The sequence below is a fragment of the Oncorhynchus clarkii genome, chromosome 6 (assembly GCF_045791955.1).
Source record: "Oncorhynchus clarkii lewisi isolate Uvic-CL-2024 chromosome 6, UVic_Ocla_1.0, whole genome shotgun sequence".
NCBI lineage: Eukaryota > Metazoa > Chordata > Actinopteri > Salmoniformes > Salmonidae > Oncorhynchus > Oncorhynchus clarkii.
This window is the reverse complement of record NC_092152.1, coordinates 22,799,203-22,819,950: the sequence shown is the minus strand read 5'-3', so window position 1 is coordinate 22,819,950 and position 20,748 is coordinate 22,799,203. Positions and strand designations below refer to the sequence as shown.

At 40.5% G+C, this 20,748-nt stretch overlaps 2 protein-coding genes across 7 annotated transcripts; both read right to left on the bottom strand.

Annotated features, from left to right (window-relative positions):
• Positions 1–1,040: 1,040 nt before the first annotated feature.
• Positions 1,041–11,146, bottom strand: LOC139410796 (outer dense fiber protein 2-like). Of its 6 annotated transcripts, none has more exons than XM_071156311.1 (19): positions 10,680–11,146; positions 10,190–10,322; positions 9,933–10,058; positions 9,588–9,701; positions 8,484–8,668; positions 8,168–8,297; positions 7,949–8,080; positions 7,757–7,831; positions 7,533–7,604; positions 7,105–7,221; positions 6,605–6,775; positions 4,537–4,646; positions 3,662–3,797; positions 3,409–3,519; positions 2,996–3,259; positions 2,799–2,899; positions 2,504–2,666; positions 2,245–2,370; positions 1,041–1,326 (listed from the first exon to the last, which is right to left on the bottom strand). In XM_071156311.1, the coding sequence occupies exons 2-19, from the start codon at positions 10,298–10,300 to the stop codon at positions 1,207–1,209; spliced, it is 2,364 nt and encodes a 787-aa protein (XP_071012412.1). In that variant the 5' UTR covers positions 10,301–10,322; positions 10,680–11,146; the 3' UTR covers positions 1,041–1,206. The 6 variants fall into 6 exon arrangements, with proteins under 6 accessions (XP_071012412.1, XP_071012410.1, XP_071012411.1 ...); XM_071156309.1 differs by having other exon boundaries at positions 9,588–9,767; positions 10,684–10,951; XM_071156310.1 differs by having other exon boundaries at positions 10,605–10,691.
• Positions 11,147–12,365: 1,219 nt separating this feature from the next.
• LOC139410797 (protein SET) lies at positions 12,366–16,372 on the bottom strand. Its single transcript, XM_071156314.1, has 8 exons — positions 16,061–16,372; positions 14,876–14,933; positions 14,639–14,781; positions 14,438–14,541; positions 14,218–14,331; positions 13,769–13,939; positions 13,282–13,419; positions 12,366–13,192 (listed from the first exon to the last, which is right to left on the bottom strand). Exons 1-8 carry the CDS (start codon positions 16,131–16,133, stop codon positions 13,172–13,174), a joined length of 822 nt encoding a protein of 273 aa, XP_071012415.1. The 5' UTR covers positions 16,134–16,372; the 3' UTR covers positions 12,366–13,171.
• Positions 16,373–20,748: the final 4,376 nt, after the last annotated feature.

Here is a 20,748-nt window from a genome sequence, read left to right as displayed (position 1 = left end):
TGCTGGACTGTCATTTCTCTTTGCTTATTTAAGTTGTTCTTGCCATAATGTGGACTTGGTCTGTTACCAAATAGGGCTATCTTCTGTAAACCACCCCTACCTTGTCACAACACAAATGATTGGCTCGCATTAAGTTAAGAAATTCCATAAATTTTAACAAGGCACACCTTTTAACAAGGCACACCTGTTAATTTAAATGCATTCCAGATTACTACCCCATGAAGCTGGCTGAGAGAATGCCAAGTGTGCAAAGCTATCATCAAGGCAAAGTTACTTTGAAGAATCTCAAATATAAAATAATTTTGATTTCTTCTTTTTTGGTTACTACATGATTCCATGTGTGTTATTTCAAAGTTTTGATGTCTTCACAATTATTCTACAATGTAGAAAATAGTACAAATAAAGTAAAACCCTGGGATGAGTAGGTGTCCAAAAAAAATTGACTGGTACTGTATATACCAATTAATTGTGTATTACAGCCAGATTAATCAGACTACTCATGAGCCAACTATACTAATGTTGTTTTAGTAAAAACAACTTTTACAATAACTGTGAACCAGTAGCAAGAATGCTAGGTAGTGGTCACGTTCATTACCTCCCCCCTTTCGTGCCAATCTGGGTTGTATTTCGGTCTTTCTTTTGATGAGTTTTTCAAGGCCTCCAATGTATCCCATCGTAAACGTTCAACAGGCATGTCGGCGTGTAAATAAACACACATTCGACACTGAGAAATCGGTGATGCCGTGATTAACTTGTCAGCGGCTTGCTTAATGGGCTTGCTGCATACGGTGCCGCCTAAAGTAAAACTCCGAAGTGCACTATTTCGAGTTCAGATACAACAATGGTTCCGCGTCAAGGGACCAGACAGTTACAAAGCTACTTTGACCTCATAATGGATACAATTAAATCAAAACATATATTTTTTTAATGTATCTATGGAAAATACTGTGGAAAAACACTGGATAAATATTTCGTTTTTCATACATGTTGTGAGTTTGTCGTTTGTGAAAGAGTGAAACATGTCTGACAGTCCATTTTCATTTTAAGATTTTATCATAGTTTTGATTAACAGTATACAGTACATTTATACTGAAAATAACAAATAGATCATTGGTACACAACTCATACAATATAAGGCTAACACTATTCAATCAGATTGGTAAGTGTGTGTGTAGAGAGCTTGATAGCACAGAGTCACCAAACACATTACTTACTATATGAAGCTTTGAGAAACTGAACATAATTCTGCAGGCTGCGATTGGTAGAGTCAGATTGTTCCAGTCTCTCCTTCATGTTCTTCAACTGATTCTGGAATCGTAGCTCCATCTGCAAAGAAAAAAACAGACACATATTAATTAAGTTTGACACAGTTAACATCATACCTTATTATGGTGTTCAGATTTTGAAGTTTGTATAGATATACAGTATTTTGGGGTATTTTATTAGGATCCCCATTAGCTTTTGCGATAGCAGCAGTGTTGTAAAGTACTTAAGTAAAAATACTTTAAAAGTACTACTTAAGTAGTTTTTGGGGGTATCTGTACTTTACTATTTATATTTTTGCCTGCTTCACTACATTCCTAAATAAAATAATGTACTTTTTACTCCATATATTTTCCATGACACCCAAAAGTTACATTTTGAATGCTTTGGTGGTGAAATTCACATACTTATCAAAAGAACATCCCTGGTCATCCTTACTTTCTCTTATCTGGTGGAGTCACTAAACACAAATGCTCCATTTGTAAATATGTCTGTATTGGAGCGTACCCCTGGCTCTCCGTAAATAAATACAAATCAGAAAACAGTGCCGACTGGTTTGCTTAATTTGAAAGGATTTATACTTTGATACTTGAGTAAATTTTAACAATAACATTTACTTTTGATACTTAAGTATATTTAAAACCAAATACTTTTATACAAGTAGTATTGTACTGGGTGACTTTCACTTTTACTTTTACATTTTCTATTAAAGGTATCTTTACTTTTACTCAAGTATGACAATTGAGTACTTTTTCCACCACTTTATAGCAGCAGCAACTCTTCCTATTTCCACACAAAACATGAAACATGACATAATACAGAACATTAATAGACAAGAACAGCTCAAGGACAGAGCTACACAGTATTCCTGTCCCTTGCAATTGATTGGGAAGTTAGAACAAATATTAAAAAATATATTGGATGTATAATACATAGATAACTCTATAAAACTAGGTCTTTGGGTTAAAATGTCTCACTCACATCCTCTTTGCTTCTGCGTAACTGACTGAGCTCTGTCTTTCTGAGGCCCAGTTGGCTCTCCAGGTCCAGAGCCTTGGTCTGGATGGACCTCTCTTTGAATAAAGCCCGCTCCAGGCTCTGATCCGCCTAAAAGTCCAACCAAAATGATCAAGTTGACACTTAGAACTAACATTAACAAACCGGTAAAAACTAAATAATCTTGAGGCTGAAACAGAAAGACTGCAGAGGTATTTAAGTGATATTCAGGAGTAAGACAGACCTCTCTCTGTCCATCCTTGAAGGCCAGCTCCAGCTGCTTGGAGAGGATGCTGCACTCCCGGGCCCGCTCCTCCAGCTGTTTCTGGGTGCTATGAATGGTCTCCTCCCGCTTGCCGATTACATGGACCATATCTCTGTTCTGCAAGTTTGCCCCCTCCAGTTTCCTGGGGAGGGAAGGAACAGTCCAGACATTGACCAGCAGAAACATGTAAGGATGTCTTGTGGAACTGAGTGTGATCATTGTCCATAGGGTCACCAAATAGGCGATCTCCCTCTCGGGTATTGATATGACTTACCTCTCTATAATCTCTATCTTCTGCTGCAGATTGTTGTGCTCCTCCACCAGAAGAAAATTATTCTCTTGAAAAGTCTCCACCCAACATCCCTGTTGTTCCACCTACACAGAGACACACACAGACACCCTTCTTATTCAAACACAGATCCGAATCAATTTGTGAACAGACAACTGTCCATTTACACTATGTGTGCATACCTTGTGTCTGAGTTCAGACAGGGCATTGTTTTGCTCAGTGTTTCTCCTCTCCTGAGTCTGTGTCTCTTCCTTTGCCACTCTCAACTGCAGCTCAGAACGCTTCAGCCTCTCAGGCAGAGGCTCCAGCTCTTTCAGACGGCCCAGCAGCTGCCTCCTGACCTGCTCAATCTCTCTCTCCAGGTCAGCCTTCATACCTTGTGCATGTTTCTCAGAGATCTCCAGCTTTAAGCAGTACTCCTCTGACTCTAATCGAGCCCTCTGAACCTGCAGCACATGGTCACTTATCTATTCAAAATCTATGCTACAGACTGGATAGCATGCAGCATGTACAGTATCTTTTGCTGGATTATAACACCTTAGCTTCTCATAAGGTTGAAGTACAGCCCACACTCTGGTATGCTGATCAACTGTACCTTGCGCTTATAGTTTTCCACCTGGCTCTCTAGCTTCTTGACTGAACTCTTCAGCTGCTGGGCTTCAGACTGGGACTGCATCAGGTTCTCCTCTGCAGCAGACAGGGTGATCTCAAGAAGAATATGCACAAATAACTAAACAACTCTCCAGACATTAAAAGTTATAAAACGTTCTATCTTCAATCCTTACTATGTCTAATATTCTACAGTTTATTACACTCAATGACTGTAGTGAAGAAAAACAGATGTTTACCTTCAGTTTCTGGTTCTGTAGTTTGTTGGAGGAGTTGTCAGAGGTGAGGCGGTGCAGTTGGTCCAGGAGCCCCTCCCTCTCTGGATGGCCTTTCTCCTCCACAGTGTGGATCTGTGCAGTCAGCTCACTCACCTGGCTGCACAGATAAGACAGCAGAGCACATAATGAAGATATCAGAAAAGAAGAAATGAGAAACACTTAAAAGGTTTTAGACAACTTTTTTACAAGATCATTTCCCAAAGACAAACCGTTACATCTCTCTGGTCACCCCCAAAACCAATTCTTTCTTTGGCCGCCTCTCCTTCCAGTTCTCTGCTGCCAATGACTGGAGCAAACTACAAAAATCTCTGAAACTGGAAACACTTATCTCCCTCACTAGCTTTAAGCACCAACTGTCAGAGCAGCTCACAGATTACTGCACCTGTGCATAGCCCACCTATAATTTAGCTCAAACAACTACCTCTTTCCCTACTGTATTTTTTACATTTTATTTATTTATTTTGCTCCTTTGGCACCCAATTATTTGTATTTCTTCTTTGCACTTTCTTCCACTGCAAATCTACCATTCCAGTGTTTTACTTGCTATATTGTATTTACTTTGCCACCATGGCCTTTTTTTTGTTGCCTTTACCTCCCTTATCTCACCTCATTTGCTCACATCGTATATAGACTTATTGTATGTTTGTTTTACTCCATGTGTAACTCTGTGTCGTTGTAAGTGTCGAACTGCTTTGCTTCATCTTGGCCAGGTCGCAATTGTAAATGAGAACTTGTTCTCAACTTGCCTACCTGGTTAAATAAAGGTGAAATAAACAAATGTAAAAACAGAGTGAAAGTTTTTGAACCCTTCATAACAAACAGTCACAATTACTCACTTCTTGAGAACAGCGATTTCCACTTCAAGCTGGCTCTTAACAGTCACCTCTTTAGAGTGGCGGGTACACCAGCTCTCAGCCGAGGTAAGGGCCTCTGCCAACTCAGTCTCCTGAATTATGGCACACAAATACATAGGGAAGTGTGACTCTTGGGCCCAGATCCAGCGCCAAAGATAAAGTAACTAAGGGGGCGGTTGAAATCAATGAGAGGGTACAATTTAACAGGGTTCATGCATTATAATTACATTGAATTCTACTTATATCACTCTAAACAATGTACAAATGCAGAGACTCGGAGACCATTGAGTGCTTTTGAAGAGACAGATTGGCACGAAATCTGTAGCCAATCTCCGCTGCACTGTATCAGCACAATGGATAGCGCCTTATACACTAAAGCAAGGCCTATTTGGCAATGGATATAGGCTACAAGATAGATAAGGTAATTCACCTATTACAAACAGCCTATGTGAATGCCGCCGTACACACAGCTGTCTTACCAAAATAATGCAAACTAAATGCTGAAAGTAGTAGCCTAGTTATTCATGCAAAACAAAAATACTGAATAGCAGTTTTGCTTAGAATACTGACAACTGTGAATGCGAACGAGTGAATGGCAACAGAACAAAACAGTGGTAGGCCTGCTATAGGCCTAGAAACTAAATATTAGATTGTGTCATGCCTTTATCAATCTATATTTAGGCTAGTTACATTAAAAAAAGTTGTACAAAAAAAGAAGCAGTAAACAAAAGGTGAAAGCAAATAGCCTACAGCCTACTACAATGAGATGCAGCCATGCACAGCAAATAAATAGGCCAGATAAAAACATGGAAAATCATGCAGCTCATGCGTTCAGTAACAGGTTGCGATATGGCACAATACACTTCTGTGGATCAAATTCGACCCAACCACAATCAATTAAGCAATGCCAGCCTACTATAACATGTTTTCAATACGTACATTTCCATTTAGAACCATGAAAAGCAATAGCCTACCAATAAAGCCTACATTCTATTTCTATGGTTATCTATTTCTATGATGAAACATATCAATATGTATTTATACGCAGGGGCGTCATTTGGGTTCTTGCATTGGAATTATATTGAATTCTGCTAAAACCACAATAAACATAAAAGTTCAAATACCGAGACATTTGAGTGCTTTTGACCAAGAAGTGACATGTTGGCGCAAAATCTCATTTGCGCTCTATCAGCATCATCACTGCTGGTCTTGGCAGCGGTCTCAGTGGTATGATTTCTGATATCCATCGTGGCAGATTAGCTGATTAGAGCTAAATAGGCTAATAATGGCTTTTGCAGCTAGCTAAGAAGCTAACTAAACTGTAGTGGAGTGAGTGAGCCAGATTTGAGTGAAGCAACTTCAACTGTAAACAACTGTAAACTCCTTATAAATCAAAATCCAATATTCCAGGGGGAGGCATATCAGTTTATTCACATTGCCTGCCATGTTATTCACGTAGCCTACCACAGATGAGCAGTCATAGCCTACCTAACCGCCCAGTGGCTTTCTATTTTTATTTTACCTTTATTTAACTGGGCAAGTCAGTTAAGAACAAATTATTATATTCAATGACGGCCTAGGAACAGTGGGTTAACTGCCTTGTTCAGGGGCAGAACAACAGATTTGTACCGTGTCAGCTCGGGGATTCGATCTTGCAACCATTCGGTTACTAGTCCAAAGTTTTAAACACTAGGGTACGCTGCCGCCCCACAAAATAGCCCCCTACACACAAACACACTCCGCGGCATGCTCTGTCCATGGTGCTGATACAGCGCAGCGGTGATACAGATTTCGCATCAACCTGTCACTCAATCATTTGAACTTTTATGCTATTTTTATATAAGGAGATTATAAGAAAGTAAAACTGAAGTGGCACAAGTTTCAGAGGGGGCTAAGTTGAACCGGGCCCGCTTAGATTGCTTGTAAGTATACATGTACTCTTCCCATTTAATAATATTCACAGCATATAATATTCACAGCATTTAATAATATTCACCCAACACCACGTGCCAACCCATGAGAGCAGCCTGAGGATCAGTGAGTGTCTGACCTTCTCCAGCAGCTGTTCAGAGAGATGTCTGGCTGAATCCTCACTGTGCTCTGCCCTCTGCCTCTGGTTGGCCAGTTTCAGACTCTCTTTGTCCTCTTTACTCTGTCGCTTCAGCTGCTCCAGCAGGGCCTGTATCTCCTCCTTCTGCTGCTCCTGGGTCTGCTCCATCTCCTACTCCACACAAAGAAGGGAGATAAGAGGAAGCAATGGAGAGACGATTGTTGTGGTCAGATGTTCCAGAGTCTATACTGTAAAGACCCACTCCAGCCTCCCTAGAACCTAATTTATCACCGGATTTACTTAACAAATGGCTCAATAGGTGGTCCAGGTGTCCTCTGACATGGCACAAGTGTCTTCAACTGCTCCTCTATTGTTTTGGCAAGCAAGGGGGAGGCCGATGACATCAGAGTGCATCATCAGACCAACTCCCTGAATTGCCCCCAAGGACCAAAAAATAACAGACTCTATTAATTCTGTGGCCTATAAACCTTGGTACCCACTTTGCTCCGGCCGGCCTGGCGGTCATTTTCAGTCTCTTTGCTGCGTAACTGAACCATAAGCTGGCTGCAGGTTGACTCCAGAACTTTAGACAGCTCTCCTGTGTTCTTCACAATATCCTGTATGGAGGATATGGAATGATGAATATTAATAAGATGCTATTTGTGAGCACTGGTGGCAGGTAGCCTAGCGGTTAGAGCTTTGCGCCATTAACCAAAAGGTTGCTGTTTCAAATCCCAGAGCATTTTTCATTTACATACAGGTATAAATTACACACTTGGACATGACTGAAATAGGACAAAAATAAGTATCCACCAATTTGATGTATATATTTGTTTATATTTCTATAAATAAATAATGATCTTTATGATCTCGCTCCGCATCAAATGCAAACGAATGAGAATCTAGAGAAGTAGAGACAATGATGTACCTTTTCAGAATCCAAACGTACTGCAAGCTGGGTGGCTTCCTTCTCTTTGTTGTTGAGTTTTGTAGCAAGATGCTGAAAGCCAGAAAAACAGAAACAACATTCTTAATGTCATCTATGACCATGGATATACACCACACAGAGTGAAAGGAAACCAATATAAAAGGGAAATGTAACAGATAAAAGCACATGGTGATAAACACAGGAACATGGTGATGCATACACACAATTTTTTCTGCTTCTGTGTCCGCCAGTCTCTTCAGTAGGCCTTGCCTTTGCTCTGACGTCCTCAATGATTCTATCTATCAATAAATACATCAACAAAAATATAAGACCACAATTCTAATTGTCATTTTAGATTTTCTTTCAAAGCCACTGTCCTCGTCAGTCTGAGCAAGTCAATGTATTGGGGAGAGTACCTCTCGCTCATGGCATTCCCTGAGGAGTTCTTGGAGAGTGCGGTTTGTGCTTTCAAATGTTTCTATTTTCTTTGTCAGCAACTCTTGCTGCCTACCAAGCAGGGCAGCGTCCGCCTTGGACAACCGCTTATCCTAGCAAGGAGAAAGGACAGTCTTAAAAAAAAAAAAAATTTTAAGTCCATATTTAATATTTAACAGGGTCACTTGTATCAAATTCACCTTTTTCACACCACCCATGGACTCATTCAATGCTGTCAACTGTGTGACCACTGCCACCCCGTCAAACTCCGCTTCTACCAGCTTCCTCAGTAGCATGTGTCTTTCCCCGTGTAGAGTCCCCGAATAAGCACTGCACCGAATGGAAAGTTTAAAACCATGCTGTTCCTAAACTGCCTCACACATTTTTAAGTTGTCTTGTAAACATTAAATAGTTCAGATGTATTTTCATTCTATTCTATTGGCTACTCAATCTAATACTGATAATCCTATGCTTGATGACTAAATGTCCTTATGATATTACAGGTGGAGTCCACACCTGTTGTAGCCTGCTTCGCCCCTCTTCCTTAGGGAGTGTTGGATGGAGATCTTCTCTCTTTCTCTGAGGTCCAGCTCTTTGTTGGCATCCAGCAGCTCCTCCTCCTGCTCGTCGATGACACGCTGACATGCGCTCAGACACTCTGACTGGTGCTCCATCATACGCTCCTTCTTCCACAGCCTCACCTGACCACCAAAAGCAGACAGAAACACACATCTTTGTTTACTGGACACAATTATGCAACAAATAAGAGGGATGAACATGATATTGCTGAATTCCAGTGAGATCGTGGCTCTGTATTGTAATGAAGCAGTACATATTTTTGGCCTTCCTGTGACATCGGGTGCTGTAGGTGTCCAGGAGGGCAGGTAGCTTGCCCCTGGTGATGGGTTGGGCAGACCTCACCACCATCTGGAAAGCCCTGATGTTGCGGGCAGTGCAGTTGCCGTACCAGGCGGTGATACAGCACGACAAGATGCTCTCAATTGTGCATCTGTAAAAGTTTGAGGGTTTTAGGGGCCAAGACAAATTTCGAGGCACTGTTGCGCCTTCTTCACCACACTGTCTGTGTGGGTGGACCATTTCAGATCGTCAGGGATGTGTACGCCGAGGAACTGGAAGCTTTCCACCTTCTCCACTGCGGTCCTGTCGATGTGAATAGTGGGGTGTGCTCCCTCTGCGGTTTCCTGAAGTCCACAATCAGCTCCTTTGTTTTGTTGATGTTGAGTGAGAGGTTATTTTCCTGTCACCACTCTCCCAGGGCCCTCAATTCCTCGCTGTAGGCTGGCTCATCATTGTTGGTACTAAGGCCTACTACTGTTGTGCGGTCTGCAAACTTGATGATTGAGTTGTGTGTGGCCACACAGACTCACAGCTGTAATCAGCACTAAAGGTGCTTCTACAAAGTATGTACTTGGTGGTGTGAATACTTATGTAAATTAGATACTTCTGTATTTAATTTTCAATACATTTGCAAAAATGTCAAAAAACTTGCTTTCACTTTGTCATTATGGGACATTGTATGTAGATGGGTGAGAGAAAAAATGATTTAATACATTTTCTATTCTGCCTGTAACAAGTTCTTTCTGAAGGCACTGTACATACGTAATTCGTTGGAGACCCAACATCCATCATGAGTCCATCAATCTTCCTCCTATATTTGTTACACTGGCTATGCATCCTCTGCTCTTGTTTATCCTCATCAGACAGGTCAGTCAACTGCAGTGGGGACAGGGAAGGCTTAGCATGTGATACAGGTTTGATCTCCAGACAGTATGAAGGCCCCTGAGAGACATGAAAATCAACATTGGTAGTATATCTAATGATAACATGTAGGATATTATATCTGTGGGAAGTGAGAAATAATGGATCTTTGTCAATGTAAAACGTAAGGAACGTCCATAGCACTGGATGAAAAATATATCTGTGAGGAGCAAACAGTTCCAAGACCTCCCACTTGTATGCGTCATCCCGAGTGGAGGTTCTTCCTGGGGCCGGCACCCAGGGGGCCCGGGACCTCGCTCTGGCACGCAGGTTCCCAATATCCCCTTTGATTTGCACCTCTTTAATCTTCATCTGGAAAGAGAGCAGTGGTTGACTGACATGCAACTGTTGAGGCAGTCAAGCGAGGCCTATTTCTGCTGTAGGCCTACTTTATTTCGAAGGTTGAGTAAGTGTATCACTTCATTGACTAAACATTTACTAACCTGTGGGGTCTTCGCAGTACAGCTCTTCTGACTCCTCTTCAGGTGTACATGTACAGGTGTGGTCTCTGGCACGTGAACGTGCAATGGTGGGGAAGAATCACGCGTTTTCATTATTTACCAATAATCAGTTCATCTAGAAATTGGAGCACATGATAGAACAGAATTTGCTCTAGCTGCCAGAAAGTCATACACCAGAGACAATAAGCCGAGTAGACTCAACTCCATATAGTCAAGTTCAGTTTACTCAGCTAACCACAATAACAGTAAAGGCATCATGTTCACGATTAGCTCAGACCAGCAATTACCCATTTAAATTAACATGTATTTGAAAAATGTTTACTCTTTATTTTACTGTCAAAATTGTTAATTGAAATGTCTAGTTCACGAGATCACAAAATACATGACCAAAGCTAACCTAAACAATGTAAGATGTTCCTTATTCATAAACGTGCTCTACAGCTTACTGAAGCCCTTACAAACTTTTGTTTACCTACTGAATCTCCGCTGACCGGACACGATCCGGTCATCTCGTACGCAATTGGCTCGTTCATAACCGATTTGTAACGACACCTGTCTGTGATTGGAGAACATTCGTTGAACCCACGTTCGAGTTTACGTTGCCAGTAGTAACAGGACGTCCTCAATGTCTTGTTTTGCACACTTTGTACAAAATAATAAAATGCAGTACTACAGGATATTTCTTAACGTAGCTCTTTATTAGCTAGCTATAACTGGCATGTTCACGTATCTCCAACCAGGATCAAACGGACCATGACCTAACCATTTGGGTGGTCTTAACCAATCATAGCACAGTATGATATGGCGGTAAAATGCATCCAATTATAATTCAGTATGTTTACACATTAATATTACACTCAACACAAATATGTCCTTGAAATGCCACCCCCTACCTGTAGAAGGCGCAAAGCGATTCATTCGATCTTGACGCCGGTCCTTGTAAACATTACGTGGTTTTCCAGTTAATGTGGGAGGTTTTCGAACGAACCAAATTTAAGATGTCTATAAATATATGAATCGGCTGTAAGGAAGCGCCATTTCCGACTACTCTCGTGTTTCTTCCGAACTCGCTCGTTCCTGATTTGCATCTAGGTGTAAAATATATTTGCATGATTGCACACATACAATAATGATACACAAGTATAAATATGCGATTCGAGTTGCTACACTGTTGCCAACAATGGCGGTCAGAGTGAGACAGCTGTGGGGAATTCGGCTACAAACGCTTATGTTTTTCATTGCATTTCTGTGCGACTTTAAACTCGTTGAATCCTGTGTTGGCGACGAAGTCGGTGACTTGTTACTCTGCAGGTCCTGTGGACATGAATTAGCTTTTGAGAAAGATGCCAACTTTATCCACAGTCGACTTGCGCTCTCTTATAGAAATGATACGGTTGTTGGAGAAAGAAGAGTGCCCGTCCAGCGGTTCGAAAACCCACAGGGCTACCAGTTTGAAGTCATGACTTTCAGAAAGGCAGACGTTGTCAAGCACTGGCCTGCGGACAAACATTTCACCTGGTATCCTGGATATGCCTGGACAGTGGCTACATGTCCGCGATGTAACGCACACCTTGGTGGGTTGGGAATTATATATTTTTGATTGCGTGTCTCATCCATTAACCAAACGTGTCTGGCAAGTGGGTCTATTCTAACCTCAGGCAACAATTGCAAAATCAAATGACTCTCTCTACCTTATGCTGTTTTGTAATAATGTAATTCCCCCCCCCACAGGTTGGGCTTTTCAACCCATTGAATGGCCAAAGACTTTAACCAAAGGGGAATTTGAGGAATCGGAGGAGACATTTGTGGCCTTGGTCACTAATCGATTGTTACAAGAAAAATTTGCATCAACACTACTGACTCCGAAATCATTCAGAAGTTGACATCTGCTGCATTCAAAGCTACAAATTATACCTGGCTGTAAAAACTATACTTTTTTGCATTTCATAATAAATAAATAGCAATACAGCATGTGGTATTTCCTGTGATTGTAATACACAAAGTAAGCACTTGAGATTGATACTGTTACTGACAGTTTAACATAACAGTCCAAAACTGTGAGCATACCACAATTCTAGATGTAACAGCCAGACAGACATTTATCATGTAGCTTCTGGCTCTAGATAACTAATTGAACTACGGTTGGTTAGATGAAACATTCGTGTACACATTAAGTTTTATTGTAACAAAGAAACTTGTACACTAAGTTTAAAACATTTTTTTCCCCAGCAGAAAATAAAATGGTGATTAGATGCAAATTCCATGAGATAACAAGGTCATTTTCCATGAAGCAGTGGGGGCCAAAATTTACAAGCATTTTTTTTAAACTTTTTGTTTTGTTTATTAAAAATGTAATTTCAAATCTCACGGATGTCTGTAAAACAATACAAATGAAAATCCAAAAAAATAATAATAATAATAATAATGGCCTCAAAATTCCCACCCTGCCCAACACCCTAAGATGTCTCTCTGCCCTACCCCAGCATAGACCACAAACATTGCAAGAACTGATAGGAATGAGCTAGTACTTTATCTGTTGACTTAACCACATAGGGGGATTTTTTTTAGGGATCTACTCCCAACTGAACAAAAGTATAAAAACTGGAGGGGTCCACTAGTGCCAAGTCAACGCACCATGGCTTTTAATTTAAATCGCACAACCGTTAACAGGAAGAACAATTTATAGAAATTGCCATTCATTTAACTACAAGATGGCATGCTTATTCTAGTAGTTCCCCCCCCTAGATGAATGTGGGAATTATTGTGGTTTGACAATTCAAAGGCAAGAATTTGACATTGTTTTAGAGGAGACAAAAATGAAACATGGCACAGACAGGAGAGGCTTCAGAATGAGGAAATGAAGCACAAAATAAAAGTAAGAAAATCTCTCCTAAATATGGGTGGATAACCAAATGGGGGGGGGGGGATAGCAAAGGGTATTGGTAGATTATTTAACTTTCCGGTTTAATCATCTTCTCCATCATCCTAAACAAAAGGAAAGAAAAATCAATACTGTGCAAACAAATTTAGCTATTGAATATAGTGAATTGAGCGAATTAATATTTAGGGCATACCTCCCCATCATCTCCGTCATCCTCCTCTTCATCTTCCTCCCCATCATCTTCATCACCCTCCTCATCAATGTCCTCAAGGCCTTCCTCATCGTCATCATCATCTTCACCTTCACCCTCCTCATCATCCATGTCAGGAACCTGCCAATCAAATTAGCCAATCTTTTAACTATACATCCTTTGTCTACATAGCAGACTTAAATCTCCCGGGTGACATTTACAGACAATAGATTAGACGTTTAATAGTCACATGTACAGGGTTGCTGTTGTAATTACAGGGTACAGTGGCAATCTTAAACTCAGAGCTCCAACAATGCAGGTCAAAGTGAAATAAAAACAAAAACACATTAACACTAACAGTACTAAACAATCAAAATGACACATCCAAAGAATTAACAATACAGTAGGTAGCACAACAGGCATAGAAGTCCCATTCAAAGTAAAGAGAACATTGATAAGAGGGAGGTGTTAGGCCGTGGAGACCACTCACCAGGTAGTACTGCAGGGGGTTTGGCCAGATGTCATCCTTGATCACCTCTCCCAGCTCATCTGCCCCAGCATCTGAGTGATCAGTGAACCAGGTGAAGAAGCTCTCTGGCTCTTCATGTTGCCTCTTCTTGCCGGCTTTGTTCTGTGTCTGGCTGGAGCGCTTTGTCAGGTCCTTCAGAGACAACATCAGAGGAATTACAAACCAGCTTGTTTTTGTTTGTTTTAAAGCAACGAGTTTGATTGCATAGCAAAACAAATGAAATACTGACCACAACTACCTGGCATGAAAACCAAAAGGCTCCGATCACTAAGGTACATACAACATTCAGGTAGTGTTTTGCCATTACGTTGAACAGACTTTAAAGAAAGTGACGCACTGGTTTCTACCAAATGCCATGCATTAATAGACTGCAGTATTACCAAGCATTTGAAAATACTAACGTGAAATACCTTTCCCGATTTCCATTTGATTTCTGTCGACTTTGAGGATGGGTCTCCACTCTCGTTCAGATGGAACTCTTTGGAAAGGACTTTGTTTTCAAAGTATGGATTTTCATCGTAATACTGGAACACATCAATTTAATTGAGTACATTTTAAGGTACGCTATAAAGTCCAGACATTAATGCAATATCCTGTGAATGCTATATGATGGCAATCATTATCACTTACAAAATCTATTCTGTAGCCCGATTTGATATCTTCAAACTCTGTAACCTCCACCCTGGTCAGATAGTGAAGTGCCTCCTCATCTTCCTCCCCAAGAAGAGCAGAAACTGCAGGGACAAACAAGAAAACAAAGTCAGAATCTGAATATTCTAGGTTCCAGTTGTAAAATCCTGTGAGAGCCCAAAGGGATGTGCTGAAGCTCACCTTGTGGATGGTTGACGAATGTGGTGACCCAGAAGTTGGGGATTTTAGCAATCAGTTCTGATCTCTTCTGAAAGAACGGCTGACGGAGTTTATTGTATTTCTGTTCTACTTTCAATATCTCCTCACTTGCTTGCTCATTCAGTCTGGAGAAAAGAGATTGCACATCAAGCACCATTATCACACAGTTAAACACTTTAGTTTTTCTGATACATATACATTTTAACTTGACTGGCTTACCTGTCAATTTCGTTTTGAACTTCGTCGATGTGTTCAATAGCTTCCTGTTGCTCTTTTTCTAATAGGAAAAAAAATCAATGTCAGAAAATATTGGAGACGATCGGTGCAGTGTATTGGTGTTCAATAGACGTCAAAATTAAAGAGTATCTACCAACTTCCTGCGCATTACCAACAAAGTATTAAAGATGCAACTTAACTGTAGCAAACAAAGTTACGAGCTAATGGTTTTGAAATTGACCCTCAAGCTGCTGCTCTCAGGACCATTGATGGAAAATCATTGCAAAAGGTTGCATGAGCTAATCACTAACGATTTGCAATCTGAAAAGGGGTGAACATTTTGCGGAAATGTGATATAAATCTTAACCAACAAGTTAATTGCAATGCATGAGTTTTAGCAGCACCTTTTTTGTAACTAGTGATTTTATAGCAGCTTGCAAACGGCGTTTCCTGCTGGCTACAGTGAGGATGGCCGCGTGGTTTAAATGTGGGACCCCGCACACTACACTATCTGCCTCCTTCCCCAACACTGTCTAATAGCTAGGTACGTGCGCATTGTATCGAGACTATGACCAAGTTAAACAAATAACCCTCCATTGTTACATCCGTTAAACTCTTCCAATGGGCTACTTCTCGAAAACTGTGGTTCACTATATGGTAGCTAACTACCGTTAGCCATGTTGCCAATTTCACATTCGCAAACTAGCTAGCTACGGCTAGCTTCATCATGGCGGATATGCACAACAACAAAGTAACACTAGGCCACCGTTATTTCATTCAACATAGAAAACACATTCATCCTCAGTCAACTGTACAAATACACAGTCTATTATAAACAAATGTTTTGCAATTGTATTTATAGTAGCAACGACTAGACTTGAGAACGAAAATACTTAACAGGACATTCATTGATTAGACAATTAGTTAGCCAGTTAAGAAATGTTGCTAGCTAGGTAACATGGCCTCCATCACCGGTCTAACGTAGTAGCGTTAACAGCTAGAGACAGAACTAACTACGCACTCAAGACAGACAATACTGACTGCATCCAAAACCGTCCAGATTCATAGTGAAAAGCCCACAGACGACAAATTACGGTTTGTGAACTATTTTACTTTAAAGTAGTAGATTCTGGTAGAACTAATAAAGGAAGTGAAAATGGCGGTGAACTGGAGGCCGCCATTCCTTACCGGAGGTCTCGTCCGCTCCGTCATGGTTTGAGTTCAGCTCCTTTTTACTCACTTTTGCCGCTGGTGCCGACATTTTTTTCGCAAGCTGTGAATAACAGACTTCGGGAAAGAATACTGAATTTGATTTTGTATTCTCCCCGAACAGGAGATTAGTATTTCTAAGTACGATGTCTGTGTGCTATAACAACGTGTGCAGCGCTCCTCCACACAATATAATGCGAGGAAGTCAAGCACATTTAGACACTCCACCAAGAAGCTCTAGCCCGCTCACGCGCTCCCTTTCATTACGAACGCGCCTCAGCAAATGGAACCGATTGGGCTCCGCCTCTCGAGAACAAGTCTGCATGCTGGGTTCTAGTGTTGCTTTCTCATAGGTGAGATTAACTTCGAAAAGGCGGGATTTGACATCAACAACGTCTTTGTAAAATGTTGAATGAATTTACATAATCACCTACATTAAAAATATCACAGCTAACAGTTTCACTTTTAAATAGGTCTATTTATTTTGTCGTCGCATTTGCCCTCCTACCGTACTGCAAAGGGAAATGTATTTGTTTCAGGTTATGTGGACATATAGTTTAAAAACAACGTATATAACCCCTGCAAAAATCTTGGTGTCATTGGTAATGCGTTTTTTTTTAAATAGACCTAAAAGGAAAATATAAAATAGTTTACATCACTGCATCATTGTGTCATTACCATCACGACAAGCAAATTACATGATAATAATGTTTTTTCAAACGTTTGTGTACTTGGTTACCATGGATATGAATAGCGACAGTGGAGAACATGGATGTCATGGAGGGAAACACATTACGAAATAGGATATAATTTAATCAAATTATGTTACACTTTTTTAAATTATGTTTTAATTATGTGTATATAGGATACATTGTATGCTAGCAGTTCAACTGGAGCTAGCATGCTAGAATCCCAGCTATTTATAACCAAATACTGTACAAATGTAATTCCCACCACAGGTCATTACCACCACATAATGAACTGTGATGGTAAGGACAGAATGTGATGGTAATGACAAAATGTATTAGTTCATACATTTTTACTTACATTAAGACCTGAAAAGACGCCCAAGCTACACATATGATAATGGTTAAGTTGAAATTGAATACTTCTTTGCTAAATAAGACCATTACATTTTGTATTATGTTAGGTTGATTGAGGGATTTTGATGTCTATTTATGTGACTTACTATGGTTACTGACTTTAATTGTATAATGTTTTATTTTTCTATAAGATGCCTCCTAAATCAACCAAGGAGAGGACAAGGACATACACTATATATGCAAAAGTATGTGGACACCCCTTCAAATTAGTGGATTCGGCTATTTCACCAACACCCGTTGCTGAAAGGTGTATCAAATCGAGCACACAGCCATGCAATCTCAGTAGACAAAATTGGCAGTAGAATGGCCCGTACTGAAGAGCTCAGTGACTTTCAACTGGTACCCTTATAGGATGCCACCGTTCCAACAAGTCAGTTCATCAAATTTCTGCCCTGCTAGAGCTGCCCCCTGGTCAACTGTAATTGCTGTTATTATGAAGTGGAAACGTCTAGGAGCAACAATGGCTCAGTCGCCATGTGATAGACCACACAAGCTCACAGAATGGGACCACTGAGTGCTGAAGCGCGTAAAAATCGTGTCTTCGGTTGCGATACTCACTACCAAGTTCCAAACTGCCTCTGGAAGCAAGGTCAGCACAATAACTGTTCGTCGGGAGCTTCATGAAATGGGTTTCCATGGCAGAACAGCCGCACACAAGCATAATATCACCATTCGCAATGCCAAGTGTCTGCTGGAGTAGCGTAAAGCTAGCTGCCATTGGACTCTGGAGCGTTCTCTGGAGTGATGAATCACGCTTCATCATCTGGCAGTCCGACGGGCGAATCTGAGTTTGGCGGATGCCATGAGAACGCTACCTGCCCAAATGCATAGAGCCAACTGTAAAGTTTGATGTAGGAGGAATAATGGTCTGGTGCTGTTTTTCATGATTCCGGCTAGGCCCCTTAGTTCCAGTGAAGGGAAACCTTAACGTTACAGGACACAATGACATACAAAAATGGTTTGTCGAGATCGGGGTGGAAGAACTTGACTGACCTGCAAAGAACCCTGACATCAACCCCATTGAACACCTTTGGGATGAATTGGACCGCAGACTGCGAGCCAGGCATAATCGCCCAACATCAGTGCACAACCTCTCTAATGCTCTTGTGGCTGAATGGAGGAAAGTCCATGCAGCAATGTTCCAACATCTAGTGGAAAGCCTTCCAAGAATAAGGGAGGCTGTTATAACAGTAAAGGGGCGACCAACTCCATTTTAATGCCCATGATTTTGGAATGAAATGTTCGAAGAGCAGGTGTCCACATACTTTGGGTCATGTAGTGTATATTAACCAAATCAAACAAGATCCTTTAAGATACCAGGAGTATCTTTTAAGAAACAAAAATAAAGATACCTCAAGAGAAAATAAAGTGGTAAACTGAAATCCATCTCACAACTTTTCCATCGAGAAAAAATAAAAAAAAGGAGGCTATAGAAAATAAACCAAAGAATCAGATGATCAACTATCCAGAAAATAGTGGTTATGGAGTCATACCTGTCAAGGACCACATCACCACACTCACCCGAAGTCTTACAGCTTCAGAATTAGACCTATATGCCCCTCAAATGACTCCACATTTATGTGATTGTTTTGGCCCATAGACCATAATAATTAAATAATCAGAAGCAGACAAAGCACAACCTTCCACTTCCACCTGCACAGCCCCACAGCCATCTCCTAGCTCAATACAGCCCATTGCAGACATACATGAGGGATTGATTTGAAAGTGGTGTGTTGTGAAATGTGATGAAGACCCTTACCAGGGTATTATACAAGACGTTGATGCAGAGAGATGCGCTCTAGTCAAGTTTTGTGGGAGCCAACTAATTATTTTGGCCAATGAGAGAGGACATTGTGTTGTACCAACCAGAGAGAATGTGCTTGGGCTTGTCCCTGAGCATCATCCAGTGACAAAATGGCATATGATGCTTGTTGGCGCAGTCTGGGAGGATATCTGCTCTCTTGTTAGCAATAGAGTTAAGTTAAGGGAAAAACCTAATCTTGAGTAAGCACACACCTGTCTCATGAGTCTGAATCAATAGGCAGCAGCCAGTGAACAATAATTTGTTTAAGGTCAACCAGTGTTTCCAAACTTTACATGTATTTCTGCTTAATACATTGAATCCCAAAATGGTCTAAAATATGCTTAAGTTATTGAGGCATGTATCTTTGTTTTTTAAGGTTCTGAATGGTGTGTTCTACAGTTGAAGTTAAAAGTTTACATACACCTTAGCCAAATACATTTAAACTCAGTTTTTCACAATTCCTGACATTTAATCCTGGTAAAAAGTCCCTGTCTTAGGTCAGTTAGGATCACCACTTTATTTTAAGAATGTGAAATGTCAGAATAATAGTAGAGAGAATTATTTATTTCTGCTGTTATTTCTTTCAGCACATTCCCAGTGGGTCAGAAGTTTACATACACTCAATTAGTATTTGGTAGCAATGCCTTTAAATTGTTTTAACTTGGGTCAAACGTTTCGGGTAGCCTTCCACAAGCTTTCCTCAATAAGTTGGGTGAATTTTGGCCCATTCCTCCTGACAGAGCTGGTGTAACTGAGTCAGGTTTGTAGGCCTCCTTGCTCACACACGCTTTTTCAGTTCTGCCCACATATTTTCTATATGATTGAGGTCAGGGCTTTGTGATGGCCACTCCAATACCTTGACTTTGTTGTCCTTAAGCCATTTTGCCACAACTTTGGAAGTATGCTTGGGGTCATTGTCCATTTGGAAGATCCATTTGCTACCAAGCTTTAACTTCCCGACTGATGTCTTGAGATGTTGCTTCAATATATCCAAATAATGTTCCTGCCTCATGTTGCCATCTATTTTGTGAAGTGCACTAGTACCTCCTGCAAAGCACCCACACAACAAGATGCTGCCACCCCCGTGCTTTACGGTTGGGATGGTGTTCTTCGGCTTGCAAGCGTCACCCTTTTTCTTCCAGACATAACAATGGTCATTATGGCCAAACAATTTTATTTTTGTTTCATCAGACCAGAGGACATTTACGACAATGCTAAGTCATTACGACAATGCTAAGTCATTACCATCACGGTACATATTCCTGAGGAAATGTTGTGTTAAATTACAATTGATATTGATGATTTTCCCATATGTGAACCTTCATTTCTAAAATAATGTAAAATATTGATATTTTGATGTGGTAAATACATGTTTCTGAGTATCATCAATGCATATACGGACATTTAGACATGATGAATACATATAATTAAGAAATCTTCAAAATAGTAAAAAAAAAAAAAACATGATCTAAAAAAAAAGTGAAATGTTATATTAACAATTTCTGTAATTTTCTTTTAAACTAAAATAGCAAATCTTATGACGTGGTGGTGGTGACATTTTCCCTCTGGTATTTGGGGTAACCAATAAAAATAGTTATATTCTTAAATAGAATGGTCTCAGCCACTATTAGATCTTGTTCCAGACAGAGTGAAGAAAATATTCAGATAGATAAAAAGCAGTTAAAGAGGTTTCATTTTCAATAACATTTAACATCCAAAAGTGCCCGTATTTGCAAAATCAACCACCTGATTGATGGTCC

Bases quoted from the DNA above. Each gene is read 5' to 3' on its own strand.
- LOC139410796 (XM_071156308.1), bottom strand. From the start codon at position 10,300: ATGAAAACGCGTGATTCTTCCCCACCATTGCACGTTCACGTGCCAGAG. The intron at 8,669-9,587 runs GTATGTACAGTG...TTTGGTGGTCAG, and splicing joins TTGGGTCTCCAACGAATTAC to GTGAGGCTGTGGAAGAAGGA. The intron at 3,798-4,536 runs GTGAGTAATTGT...TTATCTGTGCAG, and splicing joins GAAATCGCTGTTCTCAAGAA to CCAGGTGAGTGAGCTGACTG.
- LOC139410797 (XM_071156314.1), bottom strand. From the start codon at position 16,133: ATGTCGGCACCAGCGGCAAAAGTGAGTAAAAAGGAGCTGAACTCAAAC. The intron at 14,542-14,638 runs GTGAGCTTCAGC...TTGTCCCTGCAG, and splicing joins ATTCGTCAACCATCCACAAG to TTTCTGCTCTTCTTGGGGAG. The intron at 13,193-13,281 runs GTATGCCCTAAA...CCTTTTGTTTAG, and splicing joins ATGACGGAGATGATGGGGAG to GATGATGGAGAAGATGATTA.